Genomic DNA, 16,096 nt, shown 5'->3' with positions numbered 1-16,096 from the left:
CGCGCGGGCCCGCGCGCGCAACGTGCTCGCGCCACCGCCGCCACCCGGCCAAGATGGCCGTCGGGCCCGGGGGGCGGGGCCTGGGGCGCGCCACGGAGAGGAGGGGAGGGAAAGAAGGGAAGGGAAGGAAGGGCGGCCCTCGCCGGGGACAGCAGGGGAGGGAAGGGCGGCCCTCCTCACCATGGAGACCTAGAGCGCGGCCGTAGTAGGGAGCGCAGCCTCCCGGTGCGGGTCGGGGCGCCCGAGCTCCCCGAGCCCGCCCTGCGAGCGGCGGCCGCGCTCTGAGGGGAGCTCCCGGGCCGGCACGGCGCGTTCCCAGGACAGAAAGGTCTCGCTGGCCTGTGCCTCTGCCGGGCAGGTGGTGACAGGCAGCAGCAACAGTTAAGACTGGTGTTTCTCAAGGAAAGGCGTTCGTTCCCTTTCACGACCGCGGTTTCGGCATTAGGAAGCGAGCTCCAATATCGGATACGCCCGGGGATTGATACAACGCGAAAGGTACCAATATAGAATGGTCCCGCTAGTCTTTACCTGCCCTGGGCAGCGTGTCTTCTGAACCTGCTAGCCTTTACCTGCCCTGGGCAGCGTGTCTTCTGCACCGGGAACACTGAGGCTACGCGCTTTCATTCCCGTCGGGAAGAACTGTCACTCTCTTTGGGAGCCCATCACCTCACTAAGGATACCACCTCCAGTAGTGATCGTGCCCACGGATTGCCCCCACACAAGGGACGACGCCCGGGTCTTGCTGTCCTTTACCTGCCCGGACCAGCGCGTCATCTGCATCTGAAACACTGGGACTACGCGCTTGCCTTCCCGTGGGGAAGCATCTCCAGGAGCCTCCTCGGGAGCTCGGGGTCCATGCCCAGCACCGAGCACGTCCCAGGCTCGCTCCCGCACCGGAGGAGCCGGGACGCGGCGCTCCCGCCGGCCCCGCCCCGCCCATGGCGCCGTGTGAGGGGCGGCCCCGGCGCCTGAGGGGAGCGGGCGGGGCGGCGCGCGCGCGCTGCGCTCCCTCCGCTGCGGCGGCGGCGGCGGCTGTGGCTGCTCCCGGCGGGATCAGGTGGGGAAGGTGCGAGCTGCGGCTCTGCCGGGGCCGTGAGGGGAGGAGAAGGAGAAGGAGAAGGAGGAGGAGGAGGAGGAAGAGGAAGAAGGTGCAGCTCGGGCAGAAGCCGGGCTGGCTGAGGGGCTGTGTTCGCGCCGGGTGTGGGGCTGCCCGGCCGGGCGCCTCCCGCCGTGCGTGCGGGGCTCTGACGTCGCCCCCGCGGGCGGGCAGCGGAGCCGGGCCGGGATCCGGCGGGCCCGGGCCGTGAGTAGCTGCTGCTGCTGCTGCTTCATTTCCGATACCAAAGCGGTTTGTAGGCCTGAGGGCCACGGCCTCAGCATAGTGTTGTAACCTGGTTACTTTTCGTTTTGTTTATTCATAATTGTTACAGCTATAACTAATATAATTAATGTTGATTGAAAGTCCTGCAGACAAGTCGTGAGGGGATGGCTCCCGGTTGGTTTTTCAAAGCGGCTTCATCCTCTGGTTGCTCTTGGTTTTCATGACAGCTTGCACCTAATATTTACACTTTACACTCCTTGTAAAGATGTGCTTGCCTTCTTTAAGGAACTGCTTGTAGCTCTACCAGGTAACTTTGGAAAGTCTGGGCTTTCCCAAAAGCATATTAAAAATTATTTTTTTAGATTGATTAGAAATATATGTATAAAACTGCTAATTTAATTCTTTTAGTTATCTTTCCTTATAATGGAATTATTTTTTACAGTGAAAGTCTGGTAATTTTCACTAATAGGCTTAAAGCTATGCACTGGAGGCAGGGTAAAAATAATAAGTTTATTAAAGTTGGATTGAGAGAGAATAATCTGAGGGATCAAATGTACAGGTGAGCCAGTTAAAATAAGGTGCTGCTGAACAGTTACTATGATTATTAAATATTAATTAAACATTAATATTTTTAATATTTTATGTTTAATCTTCCACCTAATTAAAAAAATAGGAGGCATAGTGAGAGGGTGGTTTTCAGGTATATCTTGAGATCTTTAAAGGCCTTAGAAGAGCAAGGGTCCAGCTAAAGGAATGAGAGCAGGGACAAGAACTTGTAAATGAGTAGTGCAGTTAAGAAAATCAGGGAGTCTTAGGTATGAAATTCCCTTCTGTTAAGAACAAGAAAAACAGTGTTATGGATGTTGTAAAAATGCTGAAGCAGTCAGTGCAGCCTTTATTCAGCTTTCCTGGAAAGGCTATAGTCAGATATTTGCTAAAACTAAATAAAATTATATGATTGGAGTGCAATCAGAGTATTATTCCTTAAAAGAATAAAAAAAGAGAGAAAAGCCCAGATGATTTCTATCTCCTGAATGATTCTGAGGAGTTGGTTTGGGAGGGGAATTTGTCAGTAAGCAGAGGACAATTAAAATCAGTGTGCACGCAGGAAATATTCTAGTGTGGCTTGTTGAGAGTAGTCTGGATTAAACTTTCTTTTTATTTTTTACAGTAGGCAATGCACTTAATAAGGGGGGAATATGAGGAGTCTGCCTTGAGTTTTACAGGATTTCTGCCATTGTTCAAGCTACTGAAGTGTGCTCTGAAAATAATTATTTTTAAAGATTTTTTTTAAGAGCTTTTGAATCTGACTTGTAAATGACTCGCTTTTAAACAGTGGTGTCATGAAATGTGCTCCTGGAGAGTTCAGTTTTGAGGGCATTTTCACTGTTCCCTGCAGTGTGGAATACAAAGTAGAAAGGATTGCAAGCACTGTAAAAGGGTTGGAATTAAAGGCCACCTTGAGAAGCTTGGTAGCAGGTTGGAAATCAGTGTAACTGAGCTCAGGTCACAGGAACTGAGGGAGGAGGAGAGCACAGGAATAAAAATATCAAAGGCCTGGTTAGTGGAAAGGGTGTCAGTGAACAGCAAACAGTATCCCAGGGAACACTGGGCATTTATACTGCATTTGAGCACTGTAATGCACATAAAACCAGTATTAATTGAGAATTAAGTTCTTTCAACTACCCAGGTGTTGCTTTGCACAGTAACAAGTGTGAGTAAATATAAAGGCAAGGGAAGTGATTCCTCAGATGATAAAGGGCCTTAGTTAAAATGGTCTGGTTATTTTTTTAAACAACAGTGATGGAATATCTAGACTCTGCAAGAATATTAGGTTTACTAAACTTTATGAGGGGAGCTTGAAAGGCACAGACACTCTAGAAAAGAGGAAGGTCAGAGCAAATTTGCTGAGTGCCTTCACATCAGTAGAATGGTTGCTGTGTAAAGGCCAGTGATTAACAAATCTTTGAGTTCCCTGTAGATCAAGAGATGCTTGTTTTTAGGTGGTGATATTGATTTGGATGCTAAAGGAAAATCTTTAGCTTTCAGGTTGATGAAACCTGAAGCTGGGTGTCCACAGATCTCTTGCTGGAGAAGTAAATATCTGGACATTTACTTCTCTCAGATCCCTCAGGCACAGTCAGGTCTCTCAAGGGCCCTTCCAGGTGTGTATTTAAACAGTTCTGTGCACACAGTGTGGTGGAATTGCAGGTTTTAATAGGGGAAAGCTGCTTTGGAACCTGCAAGTTTCCTTGAGCCTGGATTTTTATGGAGCTTTAGTAGGAAAGGCCATGGTGAATGCCTCAGTATCTCCTCTTGGCTGTGTTGTGCTTACACAAGGGTTTGCTTCCAGGTGTGCAGCTTTTCCAGGTGCCTCCTGCTGCTTTGGCTGGGGAAGGCAGACTGGCCAACCATTTAAATCCATTTCACTCTCTTCATAAACTGTGCTTGCTGAAACATCTTCAATTGGCTGTTACAGGGCTGGAATGAGAGAACTTCTGTGAGAAAGATAAGGGATAAAGAGATCAAGAATGGGGGAAAAAAGCTGCTGCTTTGTCTTGAGCAAAGGATGTGCAAACCCCACAGAGGGGAAAATGGCAAAATGAAAGTGTGGCCTTGATCATGTCATGAAGACATTCATATATATTCATGCTATTAATAAGGAAACAGCAGCCTGTTAATGATCTTTTGGAATAAATGAATTGAAATTCAGAGATGTTTCCAGCCAATGCTTCTAGAGGTGCAGTGTGTCTTTCCATTTTTCAGCACATGTCACGGAGAAGGCTGTCTAAAAAAATTACTTATTTTTATGCAGCTTAAAAAAGCAAAGAAAAAATTTAGTAGGTGACTTAAATTCCTTTTAGCGCTAAGTATTGATGTCTCATTTAAGATGAGGTACTTTTACTTCTGCTAGTAAAATGTCCAGAAGTGTTACATGAGTGAGCTGGCCTGTTGCTATATCATTTTTCCTTAGTACTTCTATCAGCTTTCGGGTTTTAAAGTTCTGAATATTGGGGAGCTACATTCTCTCCAGAATGTATTGTTCTTGAGCAGAACTTCCATCAGGAAAATCTGACTCATTTATTTCAGCCATTGAAAATTTTCAGTCTTTCCCATCACTAGTACACAATATGTGGCTGATTTATTTGCCAGCAGTGGTTTGGAGTTGAGATTTTGGGGTTTGAGAATCTTTTCCTGTTAGATAAAAAGAAGTAAGCTCAGTTTAAAACTGTGGGGAACTGGAATGATGTTTCTTGCTGTGTATTTCAGACCCCCAAAATGTAATGCCTCCAACATTTGAGAACCAGTGCAATACAAGTGTTGCATTATTAAGTCATTTAGAACTTTGTTCTGTGTGCTGAAGCTTATAAGAAAGATCAACATCATTATCTTAAGGTGTTCTGCATACTTTGAATATTCCAGTAATTTTTTTCTAAAAGCATATGTAATCAAGTTTGTGGTATAATCTGAGTGAGCAATGTAATTTCTGTGATTTACCCTGTTTTGATGTGATGTTTGCATAGTTCTTGTGTCTTAAGGGTGGGATTTGGAGTTTTTCATTCATTTTCTCTTTAAGTCAAAAGAGTGTCAAGTCTTGCTGGTGATAATATTGAAAAGATGTTTTCTATGATGTTTTTGAGATGTGATCACTTGAATTGCAAGTGAACAATTTAGCTTTACTTTGTGAGGTTGAAATTTCTATGTACATTTTTAGAGGTTGGAAGAACAGTATTTTTGGTGTCTGTGTAAATCTGCAAATTAAAATGAATGAACTCAACCTTTCTTAGTTCAGTCACAAAAGTAAAAAAAAAAATTGCTCAGAGTTTGGATTAGAACGTCAGTTGAGCTTTAAAATTCACAAGTCTGGGATAATAGTCTCCCCAATGCCTAATAAACATAGTTTGGATTTTGGTGCAGCATGGGGGTGGACTAGTTGATTTTTGAAGGTCCCTTCCACCACTCCAAACCATTTTGTGAAGAATGTTTGTTTTTCAAGTAGCTATGAACTAAATATTTGTATTTTTTTTTTTTATTTACATGGTGTTAGAATTAATATGTCTGTGAATATATATATGATATCTGTAGGATTAGCTGTGTGGTGTCCAACATCTTCTGAGAAGATGGTGTTTGAACAAGGATTTTGTCTGAAGCCTTTTGTGACAGTTGCTGTTGTCAGTATTTAGATTTTTCTACACGTGCAATTATCTCTTCAGATTTTGTTTATGGTAGTTAGGACTGCAATCTTGTGTATGAGAAAGCAAGTAAAATATCTGTGTCAAGCCATATGTTTGCAAAATTAAAATACTCAAGGGGCCATGGAAAGTGTTTGGTGCACTAGGGAAGTCAGATTTCCTGTGGGACATTTTAGCTGCAGAGTCACTGGTGCATAGACAATGTTGTCTGTGCCTGGTGTCAGTTCTGGTGTAAGGAGTGGATCTTGTGGGTCCCAGCCTGGCTCAGTCCCTGTTTGCTGGCTGGGAGAGGCACTGCAAGGCTTTCCTGAGATTGGCAGAGCATGATGTGATGTCATGCATGTCAGCAAAGGATGGCAGGTCAGCTCTAACTCTCTGACTCTTTAGTGCTCTATGGTAATTTTAAGCTTTGATGGAGTTCTTTTCATGGAACTTATGTTTCTTTGGAATTTTTTAAAAAATATTTTAAGCTTCTTCCTAGGAAATAGTCAAGTGCCCTGTGCTTTACAAAGCCCACCTTAATTAAGTTGTTGTATATGTGGTGATGGTCTGGGTGTTGAGGGTGAGTGTGATTACTTGGACAGTGCAAGTCACAAGTTAATGGCTCCAGATGAAGTTGTAAAGTTCAGGAAATGGGCCATAAATAAATGTGGCTATAACCAATTGCTACAAATCATACAATTTGTTTAAACTCCTATTTCCTATTTTAGGGGAGAAGTATCTCTTGCTCTAGTTTCTGAATTTGTAGATAAGGAGAACTTTTGAGTGTATCTGTAGGAGAGAATGAAGGTATACTACTAGCCTTTAAATTAGCATTTTCAGTTTTAATTTCTTAAAAAAACAGAACTGTAAAAACCAAATTCTGAAACTCTGACTAACTCTATATGCATAAATGAGAATGATACAAGTAAAGTATGTCTTATGGATGTTGCAAGCATGTATTGAGTTCTTAAGGACACAAAATTGACACATATATGTAACCCCTTACATATATTGCACATATATATTCTATATGTTTATACATATTACTTTATATATATAAATGAAATGTTCAACAGACATGCAAAAATGTATGTGTGAATATGTATGAAGTCTGTAGGCTGTAATAAAAGTGTGAAGCCAAAGAATTAAACTGACTATGTGAACAAAATCCTCTAATTTTCCCATCAGGCTAAAAACATGTCAACTAACTCCCTTGTTTTCTCTCACTAGAAATGACCACCCCAAACAAGACCCCACCTGGTGCTGATCCAAAGCAGTTGGAGAGGACTGGTACTGTTAGAGAAATAGGCTCACAAGCAGTTTGGTCTCTCTCATCCTGTAAGCCAGGTAAATCTCAACAATGATGTAAAAAGTTGAATGTACATTTGTGTTTTGGGAGGAAGACATCCACAGCAGTAAAACTGCTGTAGTGTAGGCTGTAGTTACTACAAATAATGTTTGCCTTCCCTATTTGTGATACAATATGAAAGTTCTAACTGTATCAGAAATCCTTCTGTGAGGAACTATCTGATATGAACTAAACAGAAGTCTTACATATTTTATATTAATTTTTCTTTTCATTTACATGGTGAACAAACTAAGCCATGTAAGCAGAATCACCCCCAGCACAGTGAAATTGTTTCTATGCTTTGCACTTTGTCTGGATGTCTTCCATTTGTAACTAAGGGTGACTGTGCAGCTGGGAGACCTAAATGTTCTGCCTGAACTTTGAAACTTTGTGTGGGATCAGCCATTACAGGGTGGCCCTAAACCCCTGCAAGTAAAATAAACATGTGGTCCTGAGGGGCAGTTTGTTATACCTGCTCAAAATACCTGAAAATGTGTATTCTTTCCCTTTGGGGTGCTTGAGTTGCTATTTCAGAAATATCTCTTGGGAGTTGATCAGCTGTCTTGCTGCACCCTAGGGTTAGTGATCTCTTTATGTCACAGTATTTTGCTCAGGCTGAATGACTTTGGTCTGAAATCCTGGAATATTGGAGAAAAAAATGTCTTGTGGTTTTGTTGCTTAAACAGGCTGAAGGAAATTTTTTATTAAACTTCTGCTGCTATATTGGAACTGTAGCTAGTGTGGACAATCAATAAAAGGATGTAATTAGTAAAAGGATAATGAGGGAATAGGAAATACAAAGCTGGAGTTGCTTCTTCAAATGTGATGGCATTAACCTTTAGGAATACTGGTTTTGCCATCTATTGCCTGTTCTAGCTAGTACTTGAAAAAGCAAAAATATTTCAGGACATGACTTGAAGAGAAAATGTTACATTTCGCTAAAATGTTATAGTGAATGGTCTCTGCTAATGATTTTGCTCTAGTTCAGCAGTTAAGTTACAGAAGATGTGGAAAAGTCTAACTGTTAATTATTGCTTTGGCAACCAATATGAATTACTACTTAACCACTTGAAATTCCAGGACATGTTGGCATGGATTTGCACCCCACAGACCTCAACAGTATTGAACCTCTGCAGATTCCCCTATTTCAGTTTTGTGTCAGAAAAGCATAGGTGCACCTTGGATGTCTAGACATATTTCCTAATATGTTGTAACCTAGGAGACATTAATTTGTAACAGTTGAAGAAGAGCTACATTTGCATCACAGAAATGGGATGTTCAAGATTATCACATTTTCTTTTTCTTAGGGTTTGGAGTGGATCAGTTACGAGATGATAATCTAGAAACTTACTGGCAGTCAGATGGATCACAGCCTCATTTGGTGAACATCCAATTTAGGTATTAAAATGTACTCCCTGTGGGTTAGGGTGCTTTGTACTGCTCAAATAAGATAGGAATTCAGCAAGTGCAAGAACTCATGGGTTAGTTCTGTTACCCAACTGGTAAGAAGTCAGATAGCATTTCTAAAAATGAGATTTTCAAATGTTATGATCACTAAATATCTAAATAAGCAATGAAAATGAGTATTTAATGGTATGTCAGTTGTGACAGCATCACATTTACTCATGTAAGGTGACTTGTGTCCTTATTTTGTGTCTGTGAGTGTCATTTGGAGGGTAGATGGCTCCCATGTAACCTAACAAATGAGTTTGAGAAACTTTTTTTTACTCCATCCTGTGTAGGATGCTTTCAGTATTTTTTTTTTAACAAAACTTGAGAAGAAATATTTGTCCCCCTTTTTTATTTACTTTTTTTAAAAGGCCTTGGTGTAATAAGAGAGCCCATATTTGAAAAGCCTAACTTAAGCTTCATTATGTACAAGTGCTTATTTGGCATCTGTTTCTTGGTATGCTGACATTCCTGAAGGCAGGCAAAGGAGAATGGTGAAAATCAACTGTGTGCATAATGTAATGTGGAAAATCACCTAGTTCTTCAACAGCAAGTTTCTTATGAATCACTAGGCACACATATATTCATTTCCAGAACATTTAATTCCTTAGTTGTAGCAAGCTAGCAACAAACTCATCCCAAATATTTTTCTTTATGATGCTTACATAGCTTGTGTTGCTTCTTGCAGAAGAAAAACAACAGTGAAGACCTTATGTATTTATGCAGACTACAAATCTGATGAAAGTTACACTCCAAGCAAGATCTCTGTCAGAGTAGGAAATAATTTTCATAATCTCCAGGAAATCCGGGTAGGTCAATGATGCTTTGCATTCTATCTTAAAACAATTCTCTCTTGTTAGGACATCTGATGTAATAAAACAGTTTGTGGTGGTAAAATATGGCATTGTGTTGAAGGGGGAAAATGGCTGGGTTTATTTTGATATTTGCTTTTAGTTTTTATCTTGTAAATTTAGTAGATTGGTTTCTGTTATCTTTTATCAGATTTTTTTTACCAGACATCATTATAATTGAATATGTTCATAAATTTTTACTTCTGAGTATTGTTTCTAATATTTTTCTTTTTAATACTCAACAGTTATTGAGATGCAAAAATTTTGGATGGGATGAGGTTTTTTGACAATATGAAGCAAAATCCAATTTTCTGTTCTTCAGATCAGCTTAAGATTTTGAATGAGACAGAGTTGTAGTGTTTTGTTAGTGTTTTATTTTTAAAAAGATCAAATCCAGTATTTTTTGTGATGATACTTCTAGTCAGAACTGTGATAAGATTTGAATTGCTTTAAGTGCTTGGTTTGCCTACCTTTTAGTTAACAGTAAAAGCAGATTTGAAATAATCCATGATCTTGGTAGATGTCCACCTTGGAAACTAGTTGGGGTACTTGTGAGCAGGTATCTTTGCTCTTTCTGGGTCAGGGTAGCCTCATGTTTCAAATTCCTCTTCTCTGGAGCTCAGCACTTACTGGCTGGTATTTTGGGAAGGTTTAACTTAGCAGCCTTATATGGCAAGTGTTACAATAACAGAAGGATTGGGATGATGAGAAAAGGGTGATGCTAAATGGTGGCTTGAAGTTTTACTTCTGGGATTTTTATTTTTTTCACTTTGGATTGTTGGGACTGAAAACCAAAGTCCCAGAGGAAGTTGTAAGTACAAAGCTGTAGGTGCTGTGGGAGTAAAAAATAGTGTAGTAGAGATGTCTGTTGGCATTATGTATCTGTCTATATCCTTTCAATGATTTGTGATGTTCTCTCAAGTTTTGACTTACACTTTTATCCTAAATATCAAATGGAAGGCTCTTGACATGTTTTATTTTTCTTTAAATAATTCAGTATTCTTTTGGAAGAAATAAATCATCACGTTACTTTGACTTTGATCAGCTGTAAATTCTCTCCATCTCCCTAATTGTATCATAGCAGTTTGGGAGCTGCCCAGTGTCTAAGGAAGGGCAGCTGGATCCTTTCACCTGTTAGGCTGTGGGTCAGTTTCCCGAGTATCCACTAGATGTCATTGTTGTCCTTAATGATCACTTTGATTTTTGCACTTTTATCTGCCCTTTCAATAACTAAATGATTATTGTCCTTTTTGTAGTCATGCTTAGTACAGCACTGTACATCTTGCTGCCTGACTTAAGCTTCTCATACAGTGCTAAACTCCTGCTCTTGAGGGTATGTGTGTGATTCATGTATTAAAGATCTGTAAAGCAGTAAAATGTGTAACAAGTGTATTAGTTTTCTCCAGTGTCTCAGGCAGCATTTCTTTAGCTCTTTTCTTGCCAAACACGGGATTCTATGCGTAATGTATGTAGTTAAAAATGGTGCTTCTATATGAACCAGGTTACCAGCATTTTTTATGGTATATGAATGTGACTGTAACATGATGCATGACAGAGTCATTCTTATGCATGCCACATGCTCTTGTGCTTTTTTTACTTCCAAACTGAGGAGAAAATATGGTCACGCTTCTTATTAATGAGATACAATATTCCCATGCTGTAAAATGCTTGTGACTGTCATCACCATGATGTTACATGTTGCTATCAATGTTCATATTTTCTAAACTGCTTGATACTGTTTCTTGAATTTTCCTTCAGTCTTGAAACTTGCTTCAGCTTCTCTGACACATGGGGAGGTTATTAAAGCAGTGTGAACTGTTACGAGCTCTTTACAGAAATCTGCTTAATTATACAGTGATTCCATTGGCTTCAGTACTGATTAACTGGGTGGAAAATCAGGCTAAAGGATTTTATATTTTTCCATGGATGCTTGCCCAACTCATAGTGTGTAATGAATGTGTTTTCTTTCCTAATGGTCTAATTTTCAACACAATGCAATATGCTGTTGAGCTAAACTTTGTCACAAATATAAGATCAGCTTTAGTTTGTATTCTAGTATATAGGCATATCTTGTTTGGAACCTGAAATGAATTTATTTTCAGAAAAAGATGTTTCTTCCCCCTCGTTTGTACCCCATTGTAAGGATGAGAACAGCCCTTGCAGTCTGGCAGGATTATTCCCTTGCTCACTGCAGTTAAGGTGTGTGCACCCAGCCTTCTCTGGCATTTAAATGCCATTGTATCACAGCTTCAAGCTTGGAGAGCAAATATTTTCTCATTTGCAGTCATGGAGTTTTCCCACATGATGGTACAAACAGTCTGGATGGACCAGATAGTCTGTAGAGGCATTTTTGGAACAGCATCCAGACTCCTCAGGACATAAGTTATTACACTTTTTCATGATATGAAAATAACTCACTGCAAAGGATATGAGTGAAATGCTGTCCATGAGAGATCTCTGGTCTTGTCAAGTGCTGCTCACCTGTTTATTGCATTTTACCTCTCCAGAACATTTAGGTGTTCAGCAGTTCATTGTGCTGTAAGGAGATTAAGTGTTTTGATGCTAAGTGCAGGTGGTATTTCAGGGTATAGTCTCAACCCATATATAATATATATACACACATGTTGTAGTTAATAGTGCTTTCTGCTGTCAGCCTATAAAGTAGGATCTTTACATAGACTCAGGTAAAAGCCCTTTAATCTTAATACACCTTTGTTGGCAGCAGTATGAGGCCTTTGTTTTAGGTTTTTGTTGGAGTTTGTTTGTTTGTTTGCTTTCCTTTGGACTGCTTTCTGCTTTGTTTTCAGTTTCTCTTCTATCCCTTTTGGCCCTGCCTGGTGTTCTGTAAGCAGGTGCAAGCACAGCAGCCTCCCTGGTTGCAGGGTTGTGCCTGAGCACCACGGACAGGGCTCCTTCTTCACTGTTTGAGGAGATTCTGCACTAGAGAGGGGATTACCAACTGGAGGGATGCCCAGCTGGGAGGCTTTTCCAAGGGATAGTTAAGGAAGTGACCCCAGTGTAATGCCTTTACTCCTCTGCTGTCCAGTGGCTGTAGGGAAGAGTTTGGACTTAGCCAGACATGTTCTGAAATGCAGCAGTGAGCAATCTTCACCTGTTTTCTGTACATGGAGTAGACTGAGATCCTGAGGAGCGAGGACATCCTGGCTCATCATAGGGCTGCTGCAAGGTAATCAGCCAGAAAATGTATTCTTGTGGGTCTTTATTCAAACATCTCTGAGGTGCATTTTAAGCTGCTTTCCACTGAAGGTGGAACAACTCTAAAGGAGCTGTTACTCCTTTAGATTCCTGACTAAGCTTCAGGTACTTTGGTAACCATTCCTCTGTTCCACTCAAGAAAAGAGGCATTTCTGACCCTTAATTATTCCTTGGGTTCAGAATGTCAATTAAAAATAGTCAGTCTGCTTCCTGCAAAGTACTCGTCATGCTAAGAAAAGACTGAGTAAACTTCAGTTTTATAGAATTTCAATCTTTCCTGTCTCTAGGGTGTTCTGTAAGCACAATCATCACACCAGTTGTTAATTTTGATTATCTTGCTGTTAATGCTGGCTGAGTATGGATTTGTTTCATCAGGATGCAAACAGATGCACTGTTCTGTACATCTGAAGTTTACTGGTGGTGGAAATCTGCAAAGCAGGGGAGTAGAATGCTCCACTGGTACTGGTTACTTACTAAGCCTTGTCATGGGTAGGAATCAAATTTCAGAAAAAAGGTTATTTCCATTTGTACTCTGTGCAAATTTCCACCTCCCAGCAGAGGATATTTAGTGAATCCCCAGCTGAGATGTTCATATGAACTCATCTTTACAAAAAGAAGGCAAATTAAATGATGTAACATCACTGTTCCCTGCCAATATCATCATCACTGTAGGTGATATGACCTTTTCATCATGCATGTGTTTGTGGAAATAACTAATATATGCTTCAGACTGTGGAAATTATGAACAGGATTACAATTTTCCTGCCCTTTTGATACTGTGGAATGGTAAGACATCAGATCAGAGCTTACTGTGCAATCATGAAAAGTGGAGGTATTGAAATAACCTTTTATGCATATGAGGTGTGTGTATACAAACAGGGAGGCCCACATGAGAGCTGGTAGATTATTTTGGCCCACACACTATAAAATTGTTAAGCATTTTTATCTTACCCTGTTATGAAGGAGTATTTTAAGAGAAATAAGCATCTCTTCTATAGAGCAAAACTGAACATGGCTTTTATGCTGTGGTACATATAAAAGATATTTTTTCTTTTGTGTCTGAGTGTTCAGTAACAAATCTATGAAGGAACCTTTTCTTGCCCCAGAAGGGCTCAATTAGGCAAGGGCACCTTAAAGAGGCCCTGTATTTTTAATTCTGTCAGTCTGACTTTACTCTCTGAAGCAGAGGAAAAGCCATGTGAAACAATGTGGCAGCAGCTCTATGGAAGGCAGGAAGTTGATGAAGTACAGAGCTTTCCTCGAGGGAGCTCAAGTACAGAGAGCCTAGGAACTGATGGAAGCATTGAGTGTTACATATGTGTGAAAACCTCTCTTGCACTTACAACCTTTTTTTTGTGATTATTCATTGAAATTCCACTGTGGAAAAGAAATTGGAAAATCAACACCCTCACAGTAAAGAATTTCTTGCTAAGATCTAATCTAAACCTTAGTTTAGGGCCATTCCCCCTTGTCCTATCATTACATGCCCTTGTAAAATGCCTCTATTCCTCTTTTTTGTAGGCTCCCTTAGGTACTGGAAGGCCACAATTCGGTCACACCGCCACCTTCTCTTCCTGTAGCAAGTGTTTGATTACCTTGTTTCATCTCTTTTCTGTGCATGAAGTTCTTGTAGGAGGATTTACAAAGATTTCCCCTAAATCTTTGTTTTTTTAAATATTTTACTTCTGTAAAAATCTTTCTGGTACTAGTGGCTTAAAAATTCAGATTTTTAAAACTGTGTGTGTTATCAGTGCAGGTAAACTGTCCTCCAGCATAATGGGGGAATTTTTCATTGGCTTTAATGCAAGCTTTCACTATTGTATTCTAATTACCATACTTTAAACAAATCTTCTAGTGGACATGAACAGGTTGCACATAGTGCTCTGTGTGTGAGGGGAAGGAGCCAGATGCTTGAACTTTTTATATTGAAAACCAACTGCAAATTTTGGTGAACATATTCTCTAGCACTCTTTTGAAGTATGTGGTACAGTAAAGCATAATAATACTGTTGTAGAGTAGTAATTGTATTAGTTAGGGGAAAAATTGCTGGTTTTCTGTGATAGTTTCTTACCTTCTTTATATACCTGAAAGATTTATGCAGGGAAGTCTTCAATAATGGAGATCATTGTACCAATAGGCCAAAGTCTTTACCATTACTAATTAGTATAAATGAAGGATCTCTTTTTCACAAGAAGATCCTGTTATGAAAGGGGGTACCTGTATGGTGAAGGGAGCACATCTATATGTTAATAAAAGTTCTGTGAGAGTAGGGTCTGTCATTTTTGCTCTTTGCACGTTTTGCCAGTGGCATGGCCATGCTGCTCATGTACAAGAGTTCTGGCTAGGGCTGTGAAATAGTCTTGGGTTTTTTTCCTAATTTTATTTTTAACTTTACCAGCTTCTGCAGCTGATTTACACACACACACACATACACACATTGTGCTTCTGGCTTTTGTGAAAACACTTTGTAGCCTTTAGCCCTTAGTGCTACATATAGCTTTGTTTCTTTTAAACCATGGCTTTTTCTTTTTAATGCCTGGGTACAGCAGAGATGCTGATCTTTCTCCCTTTGATAGCATTACCAAATTTTGAGAGCTCTTAGAGTGATCAGTCAAATTTGTGTGTTCTTTAGCTTCTAGGAATTGATCCAAATATGTATATTGATGGTATGTAGATATGATTGTAGATCATATCTATTTAAAACAGTAGCCCTCATGCCCTTCACTGCCTGAAATTTCCAAGTTGTAATCAAACTTATGTGCTATCAGGCTGAGGGAAGAAAAGCATGTTTTTCTTTTACATGCTCAAAATGTAGTGAAAATCCCAGTGGACAGTCGTGTTTACAAGGGTAACTGTCTGCTTTCAATTGTGGGTTATAAAAGTGCTTGCTTGAATAAATACACAGAGCTATCAGACAGAACAACCAATAGTTCCTTGGACTAATTGACCTTGTCAGTAGAATAGAAACACTTGCAAATAAAATTCCCATTGCCAGCAAAGTTGCAACTGAAAACCCCTGAAGAAACTGTGTATATCCTCTAACTATCTTGGAATGCAGTGATTCAGGCAGCAGACATGTGCCGCGGGAGGGGCAGGAGGGGGGATCATTAACCAGGGAAGTTGTGCATACCAGCAGTTTGCAGTGGGCTCCTTTTGCAGCGTGAGGCTGTGTGCATTCCTCAGGCCATTAAGTAGCTCACTTTCCATATTCAGAGTTATGCTTTCTACCAGTTGTTACTACTTTTACCATCCCTTGGGTCCCCCTGGATGATTTGTTTTGCTGGTCTGCTTTGATTATAATGTAGCCTTTTCAGAAAAGGCAAAGGTGTTTGGCTGGTAACCACAGCATGTTGTAATGAGGGTGGAGTGTGTTTGTCATTCTGCAGCAATGGTTGACTTCCATGAATGCCAGGGTCTATAACCACACAGGCTGTGTCAGTTTATCTTTTTGAATATATTCAGATTGCATAACAGTGGAAAAGAATCTCAGTAAATATTAGAATATCTGATCTTCCAATAAAAAGCACGATGGAACCATTTTTTTACTTTACCCAGTGATGAGTCATGTATCTTCCCATTAAAAAAAGGAAAATATTTCACTCCAGAAATAAGTCTTCACAAGTGAATCAGTCATATATCAGACATTTCCTTTTAAAAGTTTGGATAATGTCACACAGGTGGAAGTAGTGTGAAAAAAAAAAAACCAACAGTGAAAGACACAACAGGCTTCACTGTG

The 16,096-nt window shown here is 40.4% G+C and overlaps 1 protein-coding gene across 7 annotated transcripts in view; it reads left to right on the top strand.

Moving 5' to 3' along the window:
- The first annotated feature begins 349 nt into the window (after positions 1 to 349).
- ANAPC10 (anaphase promoting complex subunit 10) overlaps positions 350 to 16,096 on the top strand; it is a 143,649-nt gene continuing 127,902 nt past the window's right edge. For 4 of the 7 annotated variants that reach the window (XR_008484409.1, XM_054296067.1, XM_054296066.1 and 1 more), the window contains exons 1-4: positions 1,023 to 1,066; positions 6,727 to 6,843; positions 8,152 to 8,242; positions 8,982 to 9,102. Coding sequence is in view for 6 of the 7 variants with exons in the window: in XM_054296067.1 (XP_054152042.1) it covers positions 6,729 to 6,843; positions 8,152 to 8,242; positions 8,982 to 9,102 (327 nt within the window). In the remaining variant the exon portion in view is untranslated. Of the gene's footprint in view, positions 496 to 1,022; positions 1,067 to 1,419; positions 1,629 to 6,726; positions 6,844 to 8,151; positions 8,243 to 8,981; positions 9,103 to 16,096 lie in introns of those variants that run through there. The other 3 variants (XM_054296063.1, XM_054296064.1, XM_054296065.1) reach the window with 3 other exon arrangements.

Source organism: Melozone crissalis, unplaced genomic scaffold (assembly GCF_028551555.1).
Source record: "Melozone crissalis strain CALT ecotype California unplaced genomic scaffold, PUWL_Pcris_2 ptg000006l_1, whole genome shotgun sequence".
Classification (NCBI taxonomy): Eukaryota; Metazoa; Chordata; class Aves; order Passeriformes; family Passerellidae; genus Melozone; species Melozone crissalis.
The sequence above is the reverse complement of the archived record's forward strand: the minus strand, read 5'-3'. Positions and strand labels throughout refer to the sequence as shown.